Genomic DNA, 17548 nt, shown 5'->3' on the forward strand with positions numbered 1-17548 from the left:
GCCATCCTGAGTACAAGTCTTTCGCTACCAGAATTGTTATGTGCAACGAACACGGGCTTTCGGAGGTATCGAATACGGGAGGGTTTTGACAGTTGATGATTGTCCGGGGGAGGGGGAGGGGGAGGGGGACGAGTAATGATCGGGGCGGAATGAAATTTCTCGTCATTAGCAGCTTCCCGATGGCGTAATTAATGTATCCGTTTGGGACGTAATCAATTTAATTTTCATGCGCAGATCCTGAAAAGCGATCCGAAAAGTGGACAGAGTCCTCCCTGTGAATGATTTGAATCGAAACGGGACCCGGCACGGTGTCACCGATGACGAAACTGACAACTGAGCCGGTCATTCTGTCCGTCATGAGCCCCGAAATACTCGGGATCATTATCATTCTGGGGCTCATTTGAAAATGACCATGTTCTCTTTAATAAATGACCCGGATCCCATATATACGGACGTATTTTTATCAAACAGAACCACGTGCATTATGACGTGAGCCCTGTTATGCATATATTCTTATGGGTCTCAGGGCTCATGTCTGAATGCACATAGTTCCGTTTGGGAGAGATACGTCTATATCATTCACAGACGCGCGAAAAATGGGAAACGGGGTGACGGATGATGGAAGTTAATCATTCAAAGGCAAGGATGATATATTGCAGAAACCGCGCAGTGGCGTGGCGTGAATTGCGATATATCGATTGTTATGCCATTTAAACCTATGGGAAAGGATCGATAAACTGGGTGTTCGCAGCGAACACCTTAAAAATTGATTCTTTACCATAGGTTTAAATGGCATAACAATCGATGTATTGCAATTCACGCCACGCCACTGAAACCGCGCACTGCTTTCTTTCCGTATAGTGTACAAGTTACTTTAAGAGGTCGAGGCTCAGTTTCGCCGGATCCTCGCCCTTTTGACAGGGCTGCAATTTTTCATGAAAAATGAAGTCTTGAAATCTCACGTGAAATATTTCATGAATTTCAGAAATTTATGAAAGATATTCAAAATACCGGTTCCTTTTCACGTTTCGCAAAATGTAAAAATTGAGACTTTCTTCTATTTTTGTGTGTATGAGTGCGGGCTGTATACTCAATCCCCTGACAAATATGAAATATTGAAGAGGCTCGCGAAATTTCACAGAAATTTTCAATCTTTCATATTTTTTATGCAACCCATTCATGCAACCCTGCCCTTTGACGTAAGGGTGTATCTCGATTTCCGATGAGCCCCAGAAAGTATGGGTTTATATGGACTGCATTTTGCAATTTGGACCTATAAATTCTGGCTCATCTGAAAAAATACTTATGTGCATAGGGAAACTAATGGCACATACGTTGTTTTTAAACCGGGCCGGAATTCATAGGTCCAAATTGCAAAATGCAGTCCATATGTCAATCAGGGCTCACGTGAAAATTGAGATACGCTCTTATGTCAGAAGGGCGACACAATGACCGAAGAGTTTAGTTGCGAGTAGTTTTAGTAATTGCTACGTGATTTGCAAAAATTCGCGGGCAAAAAGCTCCCCCACCTTCATCACTCATCATCATAAGGCGAATTTTACTTGATTTTCTGCTCAACAAGTTGCTCATCAATCATCATTTAACGGAAAAGAGCGTTGACCTCCGAATTTAATTCTCGCCTTTCGACGGTAAAACTTCCAAACCACACGGAGAAAAAAAACTCGTGCGTGGGACCCGAAGTTTAGGTCATATGGATCTCTGAAGTTTTCAGATTGAGCATCTGAACACTTTAGGTCTAGCTGCCGAAGTTCAGATCATACATCTGAAGTACTTCAGTTCTCACATCCGAGGTACTTCGGTTCTCACATCCGAAGTACTTCGGTTCTCACATCTGAAGTACTTCAGATGTAAGAACTGAAGTTTCAGATGTATGATCCGAACTTCGGCAGCTAGACCTAAAGTGTTCAGATGCTCAATCTGAAAACTTCAGAGATCCATATGACCTAAACTTCGGGTCCCACGCACGAGTTTTTTTTCTCCGTGCACGTATCTCGGTTTGTGATGTTGCAGACTTCCTGCTATTCTTTATACTTGGGAAAACTACTGAACGTCAACTCTTTAAAACCACCGTGTTTTCCAGTCATGTGCGAAGACGATTTTGGGAAAACTTGAAGGAATGATGTAGATTTATTCTCCTAAAAAATTAAATAAATAAAATGGAACGAAGATTTTAAAATACAGCAAACGAGATCACCATCGATATTGTCTCTGCGTACATCCATCGACCATCAGGCACGAAGAGTTGTAATCAGATTTTGCTACCAAGGAAATCAGAGCGCCTGCAATCTAGAGTGTATGCAACACGGACATCCCTGGAGCACGAATAGTTGTATTCAGATAGTCAAGGCGCTTGATTTGCTTCAGTTGTTCCGCCTGCGAACACATCTGTCAATGCCTGATTGAAGCGCGGGGTACAAAAAAGACGCCAGGTGTTTTAGGATCTTCTTTGCTAATTTATGCATAAGAGAGGAAACTGTCGGGTGAATTTCGTGACATTTTTCGTTTAGAGAAATGTAAAAGCATGAAAAATTCTCAGTGGAGGTTTCAGTGCATTACATAAATTTACTTCGACCATAATAGATGAAACGCTAGCGGAGATTCTTAAGTACAGCAATCGAGAGGTGCTCCAACCAAACCCAGCACTTCAATTTTTTTATAATACTTTCATTTTGAACTAGCCTATACGTGTGATATTTGGTTAAAAGTGACTTTAAAATATAGCCCTAAAATATGTACGACGATGGATTTAAAATCCGCATGAATGAAGCATGCAAACCACCTACGAGGCCACCTACCATGTATCCACCTACGAGGTATGATTTTTTTCCCTCCAAGTTCCAAGTAGCATTTTTTAATGGAAAAACCGGGATATATTGCAATTTTATCGGCGTTAAAACCGCCAACATCAACGTCCGAGGGATTATCCTCGATCTTTTCGGGATAAAATCGCGAATTTATCGCGTTATTTTCGAAATGAAACTCGGGATAAATGGTGATTTAATCTCGATTTTATCGACGAAAATTGATCGCGATTTTATCGAACCAAAAATTGCGATGTGCAGCGATTCAATCGCCATATATCGCAATTTTTAATGCGATAATATCTCAATATATTGCCACTGATACAATAATCAACCGATAAAATCGCTATTTTTCGCGATCAGTGCTACTTGGGGTAGGGTTCATCTTTTATGTTTGTTTCTTCGCCTATACTATAGCTTCGACTTGATTTGCTGCAATTGTTCCAGGCACGAGGTACCGGTGACGGCTGACCCTATATCGATAGTGCATATGGACGAAGATGTGGTGGTGGTCAACAAACCTGCCTCCATTCCTGTAAGTGGCTTACCGACCGCCATTTGACAATTTTCAAACTTATGAAAACTCCTACCTCTTCCTTTCTACTCTCAGCTTCACTTCCTTTCGTCCCTGTTTAATTCCCTCTCAAAAAGACGCATCTATCTAAAGTTTCCCCGATTTTTACCCCATTTTCTTTATTTCCTCATCAGCGGCGCAGAGTGGATTGAGTCAATGGTCGGACAAAATTTGGAAACTTAAAAAGCTTATAACTCCGTTTATACAAAATTTTGAGGTCTTCAAAGCAGTTCCATTGGTTTTCTCGTGAAATTTTCCTCTGGAGGCAACCCTTTAAATTTAAGATGTGACAAAATAAACATCAAAATTTGCAGTTTTAGTCAAAAATTATATGTCCGACCTATGTGATTGACTCAATCCACTGTGTGGCGCGGTGTGCTTTGCGATATATCGATTGATTTTACATTTAAACCTGTGGGAAAGGATCGATAAACAGGTTGTTCGCAAGGAACACCTTGAAATCGATTCTTTACCATGGTTTCAAATGGAGAAATATCTATGATCGATCATTTACGCCTCGTCACTTTTTCTCGTAATCCTTTTTTTTTTTTTACAGAAGTAAATGACCAAAGTAATTGCCAGAACTGCTTTAAAGTAAATGCATTTTACTGAAACCACATGCATTAAATTGCTCAATCAGCCGTATATATTAATTTCTCTAACACTTACGACTTACGAGAGAGCTTAGCAAGTAGGAATTAAGTTCCTACGCATTTAATTCACTTAATGAATACGCTAATCTTGTTTGTTTTTTTTCACTTTGTCACCAATTACCAGATTAACGTGAGGAATCCAAGTTCTCTGTTGCCAATCGGTCATAAGTACCTACTTTTTTTCGTTTCTGGGGTCTGGGCTTTAATATTTTCAAAATGTTTTAAAAGTATTGTCCGTAAAACGTCTTAAAAAGAATATCTTGAAAGATTTGTCTAAACTGGTTTTAAGAGAAATTAAACTTATTACCAAAAATATCGTCGCGTTATTTTAAAAACACATTAAGAATATCCATAGAATATTGCCATGAAAAGGAAGAGTGCCGTATGAACATTCGGACTTAACCTTTTTCTTTTCTTTTCTTTTTTTCTTCTGTCGGGATTATTTTCCTTCGAACATTTCAGATATTTTAGATTGAATCGCAAGTAAAATTCTATGAAAAATTTGAAGGAATCTATAATGATTTCACCGAAAATTATCTCTCTGTAAAAAAAATGGACAGTGCCCGAAGGTTCATACGTTGTTTTTCCTCTGGACGGCAGTATAAATATCTTGAAAATAGTTTAATTATAATCAGAATATGACTGTCCTGACAATATTTCAAAATATTTTAAACATACCCACATAGATGCACGTATAACTGTTTAAAAAATGTTTTTCACAATCCCTTTGAAGTAGCTGGAAAATACTTTAAAGGGGCTTGGAGAACAAGGCGCATATATGCAGATTTTGAACAAATTGAGGTATCGCAAAGTTCATCTACAGCTAGCCTTAGAGTACACGGAAAAAAAACCTCGTGCGTGGGGCCGGACGTTTAGGTCATAGGTATGGATCTTTGAAGTTTTCAGATCGAGCATCTGAACATTTTAGATCTAGTTGTCGAGGTTCGGATCACACATCTGAAACTTCAGTTCTTACGTCTGAAGTACTTCAGATGTGAGAACCGAAGTTTTTCGGATGTGAAAACCGAAGTGCTTCAGTTGTAAGAACTGAAGTTTCAGATAGTGTGATCCGAACCTCGACAGCTAGATCTAAAGTGTTCAGATGCTCAATCCGAAAACTTCAGAGATCCATATGACCTAAACTTCGGGTCCCACGCACGAAGTTTTTTTCTCCCAATATATTTTGAGAAAAATTCACTTCTGAATACAAGTTTTAAGCTTCAAAAAGTAAGCTTGAACTCTCTTTCCGTCCTAAGGCTCCAAGTAATTATGAAGCTTGAAGCTTGAACTTTGTTCTTGAAATAGCAAACACTGCACTTGTACGCATATTTCTTTCGCTGATCGGAAATCACAACCTCGCAATTCGGTATGTGCCAGTGGCGTGGCGTGAATTACGATAAATCGATTGTTCTGCCATTTAAACCTATGGTAAAGAATCGATTATTAAGGTGTCCGCTGCGAACACCCTGTTTATCGATCATTTGTCATAGGTTTAAATGGCATAACAATCGATGTATCGCAATTTACGCCACGCCACTGGTATGTGGAGCATTGCACAACAGCAGGTCGATTGTTGAATCGTAATCGAATGATTCTGATCGATAACTCCCTATCTTCAAAATGCTATATATCGATCAAGGTCATTCGATAACGATTCAACAATCGACCCGCTGAGCAAACAGAACATCGAAGCTGTCACGGCTCGGAATGCCACATGGCACGACGACCGAAATCTTGACCCCTCCACATAAATACCTGACATGGTGTCAAACAAGTGACAATTAGGGTGATAGACACCCCTTCGGCCACGCGTTAGCGACTGAGACAGGAGGTCAGCTGTATTCCGGTCTTAGCGCAACCCCTAATTTAATTACAAGTGCTCCCCTGAGTATGTACTCGTGAGCCTCCCCCCCCCCCCCCCGACTCTCAGCTGGCTCATTTACGGTTGTCTGTAATTGGTCATTAATTTTACCGCTCCGTTCAATTTGCTCAATAATTTGCATGCCCGACGCCGAAGTATAGCCCTGTCGAGCGATCGCCCCAAGCCAAGGCTGCTGTGCTAAGGAAGAACCGCGTATGAGCCTTCAGGCGTTGCCAAATTTCCTTCGATAAAAAGCGAATTTACTGGCAAAATCGTCATAATTCTTCCTTAAAATTTTCAGACGATTTCGTTTGCAATTGAATCTTAAATATCGCGAAATTTCAAGGAAAAATAAGCGCGACTTCCCGCAAAAATACATGTTTTATCCGGAGACATTTGGCAACTCTCGAATGTTCATACGGCGTTTTTCTTCAGCACGGCAGAATAGACTGATGTAGCGATGAAGTCATTCGATATATATATTTGATGGTTCCACCCGAGCAAATGACTTCTCGAGGGCTCTTGACTTCGCAACGATTTTGCACGTTTTTGAGTGGTTCCTTTTCCGCTTGAAACAATAAAACATGAGAGTAAATTAGGCAACGTCTTATGTAGTTTGGCTCTCTCTGCAGTAGCGTGGCGTGAATTGCGATATATCGATTGATCGGCCATTTAAACCAATGGAAAAATATCGATATACAGGGTGTTCGCAGCGAACACCTTAATAATCGATTATTTACCACAGCCTCAAATGGGGAAATATCGATAGATCGCAAAGCACGCCACCGCCACTGTCTCTCTGGTGAATCCGTCCCATTGGATGACATCCAGAGGGCTGACACATGCTGAGGAAAAACGCTAGGGATGGTCGAATATTTAGATATTCGAATATTCGATATTAAATAAAAAAAATTTAATAAAAAATCGAAGCAAAATCGAAAATATTAGAATATTCGCATCCGAACTATTCGCAATCGCAAGATTCGAATTCTTAAATTTTCGCAATAATCGCATTCGAAAAGTTTCGAATATTCGCATTCGAATTCGATATTCGTCCATCCCTAAAAAAACGGCCGTATGATCTTTCAGACGTTGCCACCTTCCCTCGATTTAGAACGAATATACTTGGAAAATTTTGATTGTTTTTCTTCCAGTTTTTAGAAAATTTTGTTCGCAATTTAATCTAAAATATCTGAAAATTTCGCATGTATAACCTTCCACCAAAACACATTTTTTATCAGGGTGAATTTCGCAACATTCGAATGTTTATACCAGTGCGAGGCGTGAATGATCGATTTTCGATATTTCCCCATTTAAAGCTGTGGTAAAGAATCGATTATTAAGATGTTCGTCGCGAACACCCTGTCTATCGATCCTTTTCCATAGGTTTAAATGGAAAATCATTCGATATATTGCAAAGCACGCCACGCCGCCACGCCACTGGTTCATCCATACGGCGTTTTTGCCTAGCCTGGCAGAGGGGAGGACTCTGGTTTTCCCCCAAATCATACTCTATCATACCTACAATATGAAATTACTAGAGTACCGTATAACGCCTGAAATGCGAAGCGCTTCGAGGGGTTGGACCGCCTAACGGTCAGGAGGCGTACTCCCTCTACTATAATTGCGGCTTGTTTGCTCCGGTCTTCGTGTCTCTTTCTAAGTGCAAAATTTCGGTTTCTTTTACATTTTGTCGCTAATTTTCTGTTCATATTGTTGTAGGTTCACCCATGTGGACGATACAGGCACAATACTGTTGTGTTCATCCTAGCGAAGGAATATAATTTGAAAAACCTCCGGACGATCCATCGGTTAGACCGTTTAACCAGTGGTCTCCTCATGTTCGGCCGAACGCCGAAGAAAGCCAGGACTATGGAGCAGCAAATTAGAAACAGACAAGTTCAAAAGGAGTACGTTTGCAGAGTAGAGGGGCAGTTCCCATGGTTTGTATTTTTAGCACATTTCCTCCTCGGAGATAATTTCTTTTGACCTCTCTCGCACCGTTATAAAGTGCAATTTGCATAACACTAGCAGTACGGTTCTCAGTTTGGAATTGAAGTTCCACACTTGTTTGAATGTCCTGATGAAATAAAACAACCATCCGACCCCAGGTTCTTGCTTAATAGGTATCTCTTCTCGAAGCGATACCTGTTACGACACGACTGCGTGCCTGGTTGCGTCGACACGGAATGAAGGCGATTGCAGTTGAGCCGTATCTATTTGTCCTTCATTCTTGGTTTTTACTCACATAATGCCGTTTATTTGTAGGTACTGGAATTTTGAAATTTATCTCGAGAGAGCGGTGACTTGATTAATTTTCCTCAGAAGTCCGTTATGTGTACTGTAATTCCTATGCATGAGACAGTTCCAAGGAGATTTCAAGTTGTGAAAGTTTCCAGAAGCTTCTTAAACTTTCGACCTCAGTGACATTCAATGTTTTCTAAGTTAGGACCATGTTGCATAATTTTTGAACTATTTCATATTTTTTTTTAAATTTAAAATTTTTTACTCTCCTGAGGGAAAAGGATCTCAGTTCTCGCAGGAAAATTTTTCAGGAGAAATATTTTTTTCACACAGGTTTGAAAAATCATAATTTGAATTTTCCTTGTAGGACTCAAAAACGAGTTTTGAGCAGTTTAGTTCATTTTTATGTCAAAGGGAGGTTTACAATTACATTTTAATTCGGCAGTATGTTGAGTCCCAAAAAACGTGGGAGATAAAAACTGAAATAGCTTTATTTTAAAATTATATTATTGTAACAACTGCAAACTCAAACCGTCATCTGTACAATTTGATTTTACTGTTTTTGGCGTTTTTTGTGCCAACACACCTGCACTGACACTGCTTACAGCCCGTCTCTCTGAACAATGGTACTTATTTCTCAATCTTGATTTTTATTGCACCGAGTCTCCTTTGTCTGTGGACCGTCCTAATCGGAGGTGTTTAAATGTTTTACCAGTTACTTGTTTCTTGGGCTAATTTGTTTATTGAACCAGTATTCTAAGGGGAAGAGTTTAATCTGATTTTTTTCCAGTTTATTTTTCCCCTTATTTTCCTTTAATATATTTTTTGTTCCTCTTGGCTTTTCCAGTGAAACGATAGAATGCGATCAACCAATTGAAGTTGTCAGTTACAAAATAGGTGTGTGCAAAGTATCAGAAAAAGGGAAAACCTGTTCGACTACATTCAAACTGTTAGGGTACCATGCACCCACAAACACAAGTGTTGTATTGTGTCTCCCTCACTCTGGTCGGATGCATCAAATTAGGGTCCATCTTCAATTTTTAGGTTTGTATCATCTATTTTTAATGAAACTTCATCTCTTGTATGCTCTTGTACCATGTGGTATTACTTACCATTTTACACACGAAGTCGCAACAATTGTTGAAAAAAACTATTAAAAAAATCTTAAATTTAAAAAAGACAACTCTTTTAAAAAAGGGGAGAACCCGTTTTGGCTATTTTTAAGTAAAATTTACGAGCGGTAAAATTTAAGTAAAAAAGTGTTAAAAAAACTCTTAAAGTATCAATTATACTTTTTCAACACTAAAAATGTGTGAAGAAAATGTTACAAGACTACGGTGATACTTGCAGAGTTTTTTAAACACTTTATTCCTTAGAGTTTACTTAAATTTGACACCTTGTAAATGTTCCTTAAAAAAAGTAGTCAAAAAGGGTTTCCTAATACGAAAATTTTAATGGTTTTTTTCAAGAGTTTTTGAAAAATGTTTCAAAAGGCCATTGCTACTAGGGATATTAAAATGGTATCTTGGCTCCCCCTAAATGTTTTCATATGAATTGTTTTGATTGTCGTGCACTAATTTTGTGATGTAAAAGTGTTAGTAATGATGAAGTTGGTTTGAACATTTTCAGGGTATCCAGTCGTGAATGATCCACTCTATAATCATGAAGTTTTTGGACCATTAAAAGGCCGTGGAGGCCTGATTGGGAAAACTGACTCGGAACTTGTAAGAGATCTCATTCGGATTCACAATGCTGAGAATTGGCTGGGAGTCGATGCCGATCTCTCCATGTTAGATGAAGACTTAGGATCTCCGAACAATAAATGTAAGAATTCATCATCATTAAAAATAATTATAGCTAGCATAATCAGGACTTACAGCTAGCATAATTAGGATTTATAGCTAGCATAATTAGGATTAATACTCTGTAGTTACCTCTCTCACTAATAAAGAAAAAAAAATATTAATAATCAAGTATAGGTATCTAAAGGTACCTAGGAACAATGTAGAGAAAATACAAAATGAGCAGAACAAGAAAGCACATAAGGAATTAAACCCAAGATATTAAGGAATACAATGAAGAAAAAATAGAAATAAACAAAAATATTCTGATTTTCACAGTTTTAAATGTATCGAAATTTTTAAACTCTTTGATTAAAGAACATAAATAAATGAGAATCTTAGAGTAAAAAAAGACTTTGCACAACCGAATTCTGTAATGTATACCCAAAAATAAAACCCCCTGTTCCTTGTGCCATTCTTTTTTATCAATAAGTACAAAACTCACAGGAAATAATTTTCCTGAGAATACATAAATTCTGCATAGGTATTTAAATGAACATTGAAAAGAAAAACAGTTTTTGTTATGGAGCCTTAATAAATTGATCTCAAGCTTTTGATCTAGAACTGTAGGTCTATGAATGTATCGTTCTATTAGTGCAATAATTGAGGGGCTTGGAGGACAAGGCACAAGGCGCTTAAGAGCAGTTTTTGCTACATCAAGAGATACGTATTGAAAGTTTCAAATTTACATGAAGCCTTACGGCAGAAAGAAAGTTTTAACTCACTTTTTGGTGCTTTAAAGTTGGATTTTAATTGTGAATTTTTCACAGAATATTTATAGTTGAGTTCATGATTATCTCGACTTTTTCAAAAACTGCACTTATGGGCCTTGTCTTCCTAGCCCTTCAGTTCATCAACTTTCACAAAAACGAATTTTCTGGAGGGAAGTTGTTTGTTTCCTTTAATTTTTCATGTACCCATCTTGATGTAAGGTACCTCACTATTATAATTCCAACATACAATTTTTTGTAATAAAATTTTCCAGGTTTGAGCCGAGAGCCTTCTCCATGTGAAGTCACTCCATCTTCACCTCCCTGCCTTTCTACTAGTTCAATTCCTCTCTATGCTAATAATAATAATGGTATCTGTAGCATATCAAGAAAAAAAGTAACTGTTGCCACGCAGACAGGCCATGAAGCACCGGATTTAAGTTTTGATGCAGAAAAATTGACAACGGATCCTCATTGTTATGAATGCAAAGTTAGGTATAGAGATCCAAAGCCTCAAGACCTAGTAATGTTTCTCCATGCATGGAAATATCGGGTAAGGCATCTCAGATTGTATTTGTTCCCCTTGCTCTCTATCCAAATCGTTTCAATCCGTTTTGTGTTTTCGTGGATCCTTAGCGTTTCTAATTTGCTCCTGTTTGGATTTTTTTTTTTTTAAATTTATTAGTATCTTTACACATGTACACAAATTTGAACGTACATGTTTCCTGTTTGACTTGTGATTAAGAAATTCACAGCTGGACTTTAAAATGAAATTTCTCTCCCCATATTTTCATAGTTTATCCTCTTTTTAGCAGAATACAAAATTCTTCCATGAAATCATATATCGATTGCCAAAGTGTGAAACAACTTATCTCCGTTTATGACGTTGCAGTCTTTCCGTCATACTTTATTTTTTCCGTGGAAAACTAGTCAACGTAATGACTTGAAAACTTCCTTGATATGTTTTCTCTGGTATCAGAATATTTTGTATAAATTACTAGCTATTAAGTTGGCTTGTTCCTCTTTGAAAAGATTAAATAAGAGCAGACTTTACAAAACACTACAATGATGGCACGTGGTTTCACACGTCGGTTATCAATATCCAAAATACATATAATTACAGTATACTTTACGATAGACAAGAGAAAATTTAGAAACAATTCAAATTATGTTCAAGTCTAGTTTCAGCATCAATAAGCAGCTAGATGGCCTTATCATGGCTTAGATGCTGGGGTCATGCACCACTTGGAAACATTCAGCTTAGTTCTTCTTTTCACTTATAATATTGTCACTACCCTGCTGGTATCACTAACCTTATTTCTTATTTCAAATTATTTTTTCAGGGTCCTGGCTGGGCATATCAAACTGAACTTCCTGACTGGGCTAGAATTGACTGGACAGAATCTGTCGATTGATAATCAAATTTCTCACGAAAGTTGTCTTCAACAAATCAACAATTCATTGTGTTATAATGACAAGGAATGTATGCTGTCAAACATTTCCAAGTTTTTCTAAGTTAAATTTGCTTACAGGCTGGATATCATTTTGTTGATTGCAAAGTGAGCACCCTTTTTCTGTCCTCTCACCTCTTAGATTTTTTCAGAGGTTTATTTGTATGTTGTAAATCTTACAACACAATGTTTTTATTTATGTCTGCCAGATGATTGTAAGTAAAATGGGTACCATCCATCACATGAAGAAGGCAAAAATTAACATGATATTGAAATTTGCTTAATATTCCTCCAGGGTCGTTCCACGCCAAAGCAGGCCAAAATAGAGGTTTTTTTACCTAATTTAACTTGGCATAACCCTCCACCAAGTAAAATGAGCTATTAGAATTCATGCAGATTTTGGAATTCTGCTTGGTTTATTTTTTCTAAATTTAACAACTTCAAAGTGTAATCGCGTTTACAAAGAAATTATTTTCCATTTTGTGTTGGTTATCTCACACATTCCGCTCAGTGGCATGCGTGGTTGATCTCTCTCTATAAAATGAATTACATATTTTTACCTTTTTTTGGCATCAAACTTTAACCCAAAATTATATCAAATTTGATGAGTCATCAAAGAAATCAATGAATAATTATATCTTGCCAAAACGGTCTAAAAGAATTTAAATTTATGAATTATCGTAATGTCCCATACTTTCTTCCAGGTACAAATCCAGCTTACTAAATTGATCACTTGTTTTAGATTCTTGAGTCTTATTTCCGCAGCATGCTCTCCCCTGAAGCCATTCTTGAAACCAGTGCTAGGTTTTTAATGTCTTGTTGGACTAAGAACAAATAACAGATCACTCGTTTGGTTTGAACATGTCTTAATTTGCAATCAACAAAACTGATGGATATCAGATCAAAGGTTTATATTTGAATTCGTTTAGGTTAAGTGACATGATCAGAAGAAGACGCAAAAATTGAATCCGGTAGTTAAACTTTTTAAAACACATTTTAAAAGTTTTTTTTAAAAAAAAAGTATCGCAGGTTATGTATCATTATAACTGGTATGATCGTCAGCATGTTATAATGTGTAAGTTTTAACTCTTTCAATTAAGTAATAATGAGCTTTAAATTTTTGGAATGTTCAGTCTCATATTTTTTTTTAATCTTTTTAGGTCTCTTATCTTTTACGAAATTTTGCTTGTTATGTTGTAAAACCAATTTTGTTTATAATGAAAATTTTATTCGATATTTGTTCGCAAAAATTCCTTTTTTAAAGTTTAGAAATTTTTAAAGTGGGGTACTTTTTTAAATTCAGTAGAATTATTTAAATTAATTCCTCTTTTTTCCACAAATTAATAGTTGTGCTTGTAGTTTGTCATATCGCTGATACTTACTGATAGGTTTCTTTCTTTAAGAGCTTTTTACCCGATTCTTTTGTCTGTTTGTCCTTAGCAAACGATTCATACTTATTAGCTCCAAATAGGATCCTCCAAAGTCTCAGGATGTGGACTGCAGCTGGAAGCTGCTTAGGATAACTTCATAGGATGTTCCAAGAGTTTTGTCGTCAATCCTAACTTTATTAAACAAATACAGTTAGCAAAATACGGATTCGACCTTCTTAACAAAGAGAGAATAAAAGACCTAAAATTTCAATATCTAATGAATATTTTATATTCAATGACTTTTAAAAATTTCGTAGCAAATACTATTTAAGTTATTTTTGCTAAGCAGCAGATTATCTCCTATATGAACAATCCATCACCAAGGCTTGCTATTATTCCTGTTTCGAGGATTCCACTCTAACCATACGAACCTCAATTATCTATGCTTAAAAGTAGCTTTTGTTAACTGAGAAAGGATCTCAAAATTCCAATTGTCCAAGAGCCCTCTCAAGAAGATGCAGGCTACAGCAGGGATTGAAAACGTGTAAGAAATTCTGCGTTTATCATGGTAAATTGTTCAATGTAGCAACGGGACTCGTCAGAATTTTTGAAATACTACTCTCAAAATCTTTATGATCAAGTTTTAGGATACATTTTTAAGCGATTTGTAGTTTTCCTTTTCTTTGCCAAAAACAGGCATTTCCTGCAATCAAAATTTAATATTATTTTTCATTACATGGGGAATTTGTTGATCAAAAAGGTTATTAAGCTCTGAGGTCTTGCATAGGAATGAGTGATTCAACTCCCAAAATAATTTAGAATAATTAAAAGTTTTATCGAATTATTTGCAACCATACCTATTATTTATTTTTATAGTATTAATCACCAAGTGATGAAAATAATCATTGTAAGTTGGTCTGCATTTGCGACAGAGTGAATTCGATTCACTGTGCTCGAAGTTCTCGTAGATCTAAGCGAAATTTTACTTTTGATTGTCTGACAATTGTGCCTAAATGGGTTCCGTTCAATCAGAATCAATAATGGGACTTTGGACCCCAAAATGAATGCAAGATTTTCATTTTTCCTGCTTGCAGGTTTCATCAAAAAATCATCCTTTTCAATTTCTTTCTTTTTATCATTGATAATCAATAGTTTCTAAGCTTCTTTTCCTCCGTTTAGTTTAGTTATCCCATTCTTTGTTTTACTTTATTTGTTATTTGATTTTACTGTATGAAATATTGTGATAAATTTTTGTTAAGTGCAGCCTCTTATGGTCACTGATGATAAATTGAATGTCAAATGTTCGTGAACTCTAGTAATTTTCCATCCTCTTACGTCCATGCTCTTAACTGACATTGCATGTTTACTTAAGTTAAGTTTTGTCAAAATTTTCTCTTCAATAATCATTATTACTGCATAGAACTTTCCTCTTGGATGAATCTTAAGATTATTTGAACAAACCTTTCAAGGAATGTGACTTATCTAACTGCAAAAGTGATAGCACAAAAATGCTCCCACCAAATTAATCTCAGTGTAGTAATTTATGAGACTATCATGGATTTGTGCATCAGGAGTTTGGACGTCCCTTTCTTTAGAGGCATTACTTAGAGTGATACTTTCAGTAAATGTAAAAGTAATTCTTTTTTTAAAATTTTTCTTGAACTTTTTGTTTTAAATACGCAAGATACACCTCTCTTTATATATTTTTTTTTTTTTTTAAATGTTAATCTCAATTGTCATTTTTTATTCCCACCATCAGTTTTTCAATTTCTCAAGAGGTTTATCTCATGAATCAATCGTTTGATGAGCTTACCAAAAAATTTATGTTGCACTCTCTTGAATATCATTTGAATTAATCATTTGTCAAAACCCAGGTACCTATCTGAGAGAAGTCTCTGAAGAATTGCTGCTAGAAATTAATTACTTCTAGAAACAGATCAATGCTTCATACAAAATTACTTTGTCCCATTAATTATAGTTTACGTAATGAAAATTTAATATTTTCTATTACTTCAGAGATAGTTATTTTTTCATCTTTATTAAATCCATTGTATTGGTGCCCTGCCGTAAGTTTTAAACCCAACAATAGATGAGATAGCTACCATATTTTTGGGCACCTACTTCTCAAAAGACCTTTTCCAATCTTATGATTTAAGAGGAAGAAAGTATTAGAGATGTTATTCCTACAGAATAACATTTATGACGTGATAGTTAATAGCTACCAATGCAAAAAAGTAGAGTGTCCTTTAAAGTTTTTGTCTGAGTAATTTTTTTTTATATTTTATTCTATTTTTTTGTTATAAACTATAATGAAAGTAGAACCTTTGTAAAAACCACATTTTGTAATATTTTTGCTCTTGAACCTGAACTAAAATAGCTGGTACGTCATGATTCTGATGTACTGTTACTGTGTAAAAATGATTGTAAAGTGTGTATAGGCACCTAGCATCCTGAACCAGCAAAGCTTTGCAGGTTCCTAATTAAAGAAGAATAAAAGTTATTTTTTGTCTAAAACTTGAACCTGACTTCTTGATTTTCTTTTTCTTGACACAAAACAGCAACTTACAGGTTTTACTGTACCTAGGTGAATCCTTATGCTCACTGTTACTTTAATTACGTCTTACCTCTCAAGTTACCTTGGCATAAATCCATCGGAAAAAAACCAACATGCCTTTAACCGGCCGTCATTTTGGAAAAATTTCAGATGATGATTTCGTGTTGCCTTTTGATGAAACTTCCATTAAGACCATAGAGTCCCTGACTGCTTAGTGTTTCAAGGGATTCAGCTACACATTCATTCATGCGAAACATCTAACTATTAGCCACCTAAACTGAGAGAAAAATTAGATTTGATCGAGATTCAATTTATAGTCTGTATTAAATAACGGAAAAAGGTTAAGAATGTTTGAGCTCATAGGTGAAACGTTAAAGATGAACTAATTTATGAGTGTCAAAATTGAAATGAAGGTTAGCAAGTGAAAAGGGGACAAACACAATTATTTATAAATGTTTATTACAACAAAATATGATTCCACATTGGTAATCATTTTTCAGTAAAGAAAAATAAAATAAAAGCTAAAATATTCTAAGCTTTAACAACTGCACTAAAACTTATGCAAGTAATATCTCTGAAACACATGGTTCAAAATAATTAAAAAATTAAATGAGATTAAGATTCAAAACAGTCATTACTTTGGTCAGGAATAAATGCACTTTATAATTATAATCAAAAAAGAGTACAGAGAAAAATAGCCTCCCTATCTGCTCTGATTGAAAAACAAAACAATAGATTGCAATTGCATGAGAGCAATGTAAAAAAATATTTATTGATGACAGCTTTTGCAAAGCAAGCAGTGAACATTACAATGAACCAGTTGACAAGGTGCGAATTGAAGCATTATGCTATATCGACGGTGCAAGTCGGCAATCACATAACTCGTTTGCGGTGTCTGAAAATCTCCGCAACTATGTTATTTTTTCTAAGGAGAACAAATGGACATGATTCCTTGAAGTTTTTGCAGAATTTTCCTCGCACATGGAAGAAAAATCACGGAAGTTTTAAAGAATTACCGTTGAGTAGTTTTCCGTTTAAAAAATAAAGTATGACAGGAAGTCTGCGACGTCGCAAACCGAGTTATGTGATTGCAGACTTTCACTGTAGATATGTTCTTCATCAAAACTTCTTGTGAAATACGATTTGTGTAGAAGAAATTACTGAGAGTAATTCCTATTGAAAATATTAACACTTTTTTAATAAATCTTCAACGTTTTTCAATAAAGCTTTCCACTTAAAAAAAAACCATGATCTTCTTAAGTTAAATCGCACACTGAACATTACTGTGCCAGTCTTTGCAATATGAATAAACAACCAGTGCCGGGCTGGTCCGATAAATCATAAAAAATTTTAGTTTGTTCTTTTTGCTTATTTAAATAGAATGAAAGGTTTAATACTTGGTCATCTCTTTTTACTCGGCTTAAAATATCTTTTATTTCTTTTTAAAATGCTTGTATAAAACCTGTAT

At 36.0% G+C, this 17548-nt stretch overlaps 1 protein-coding gene across 3 annotated transcripts in view; it reads left to right on the forward strand.

Moving 5' to 3' along the window:
* LOC109041789 (pseudouridylate synthase RPUSD2) overlaps positions 1-16046 on the forward strand; it is a 335027-nt gene extending 318981 nt beyond the window's left edge. For all 3 annotated transcript variants that reach the window (XM_072302098.1, XM_019058214.2, XM_019058219.2), the window contains 6 exons: positions 3270-3357; positions 7633-7853; positions 9002-9198; positions 9784-9978; positions 10981-11258; positions 12049-16046. In XM_072302098.1, the coding sequence (XP_072158199.1) occupies positions 3270-3357; positions 7633-7853; positions 9002-9198; positions 9784-9978; positions 10981-11258; positions 12049-12120 (1051 nt within the window). In that variant the 3' untranslated portion in view covers positions 12121-16046. The remainder of the gene's footprint in view (positions 1-3269; positions 3358-7632; positions 7854-9001; positions 9199-9783; positions 9979-10980; positions 11259-12048) is intronic.
* Positions 16047-17548: the final 1502 nt, after the last annotated feature.

The sequence above is a fragment of the Bemisia tabaci genome, chromosome 7 (genome assembly GCF_918797505.1).
Source record: "Bemisia tabaci chromosome 7, PGI_BMITA_v3".
Classification (NCBI taxonomy): domain Eukaryota; kingdom Metazoa; phylum Arthropoda; class Insecta; order Hemiptera; family Aleyrodidae; genus Bemisia; species Bemisia tabaci.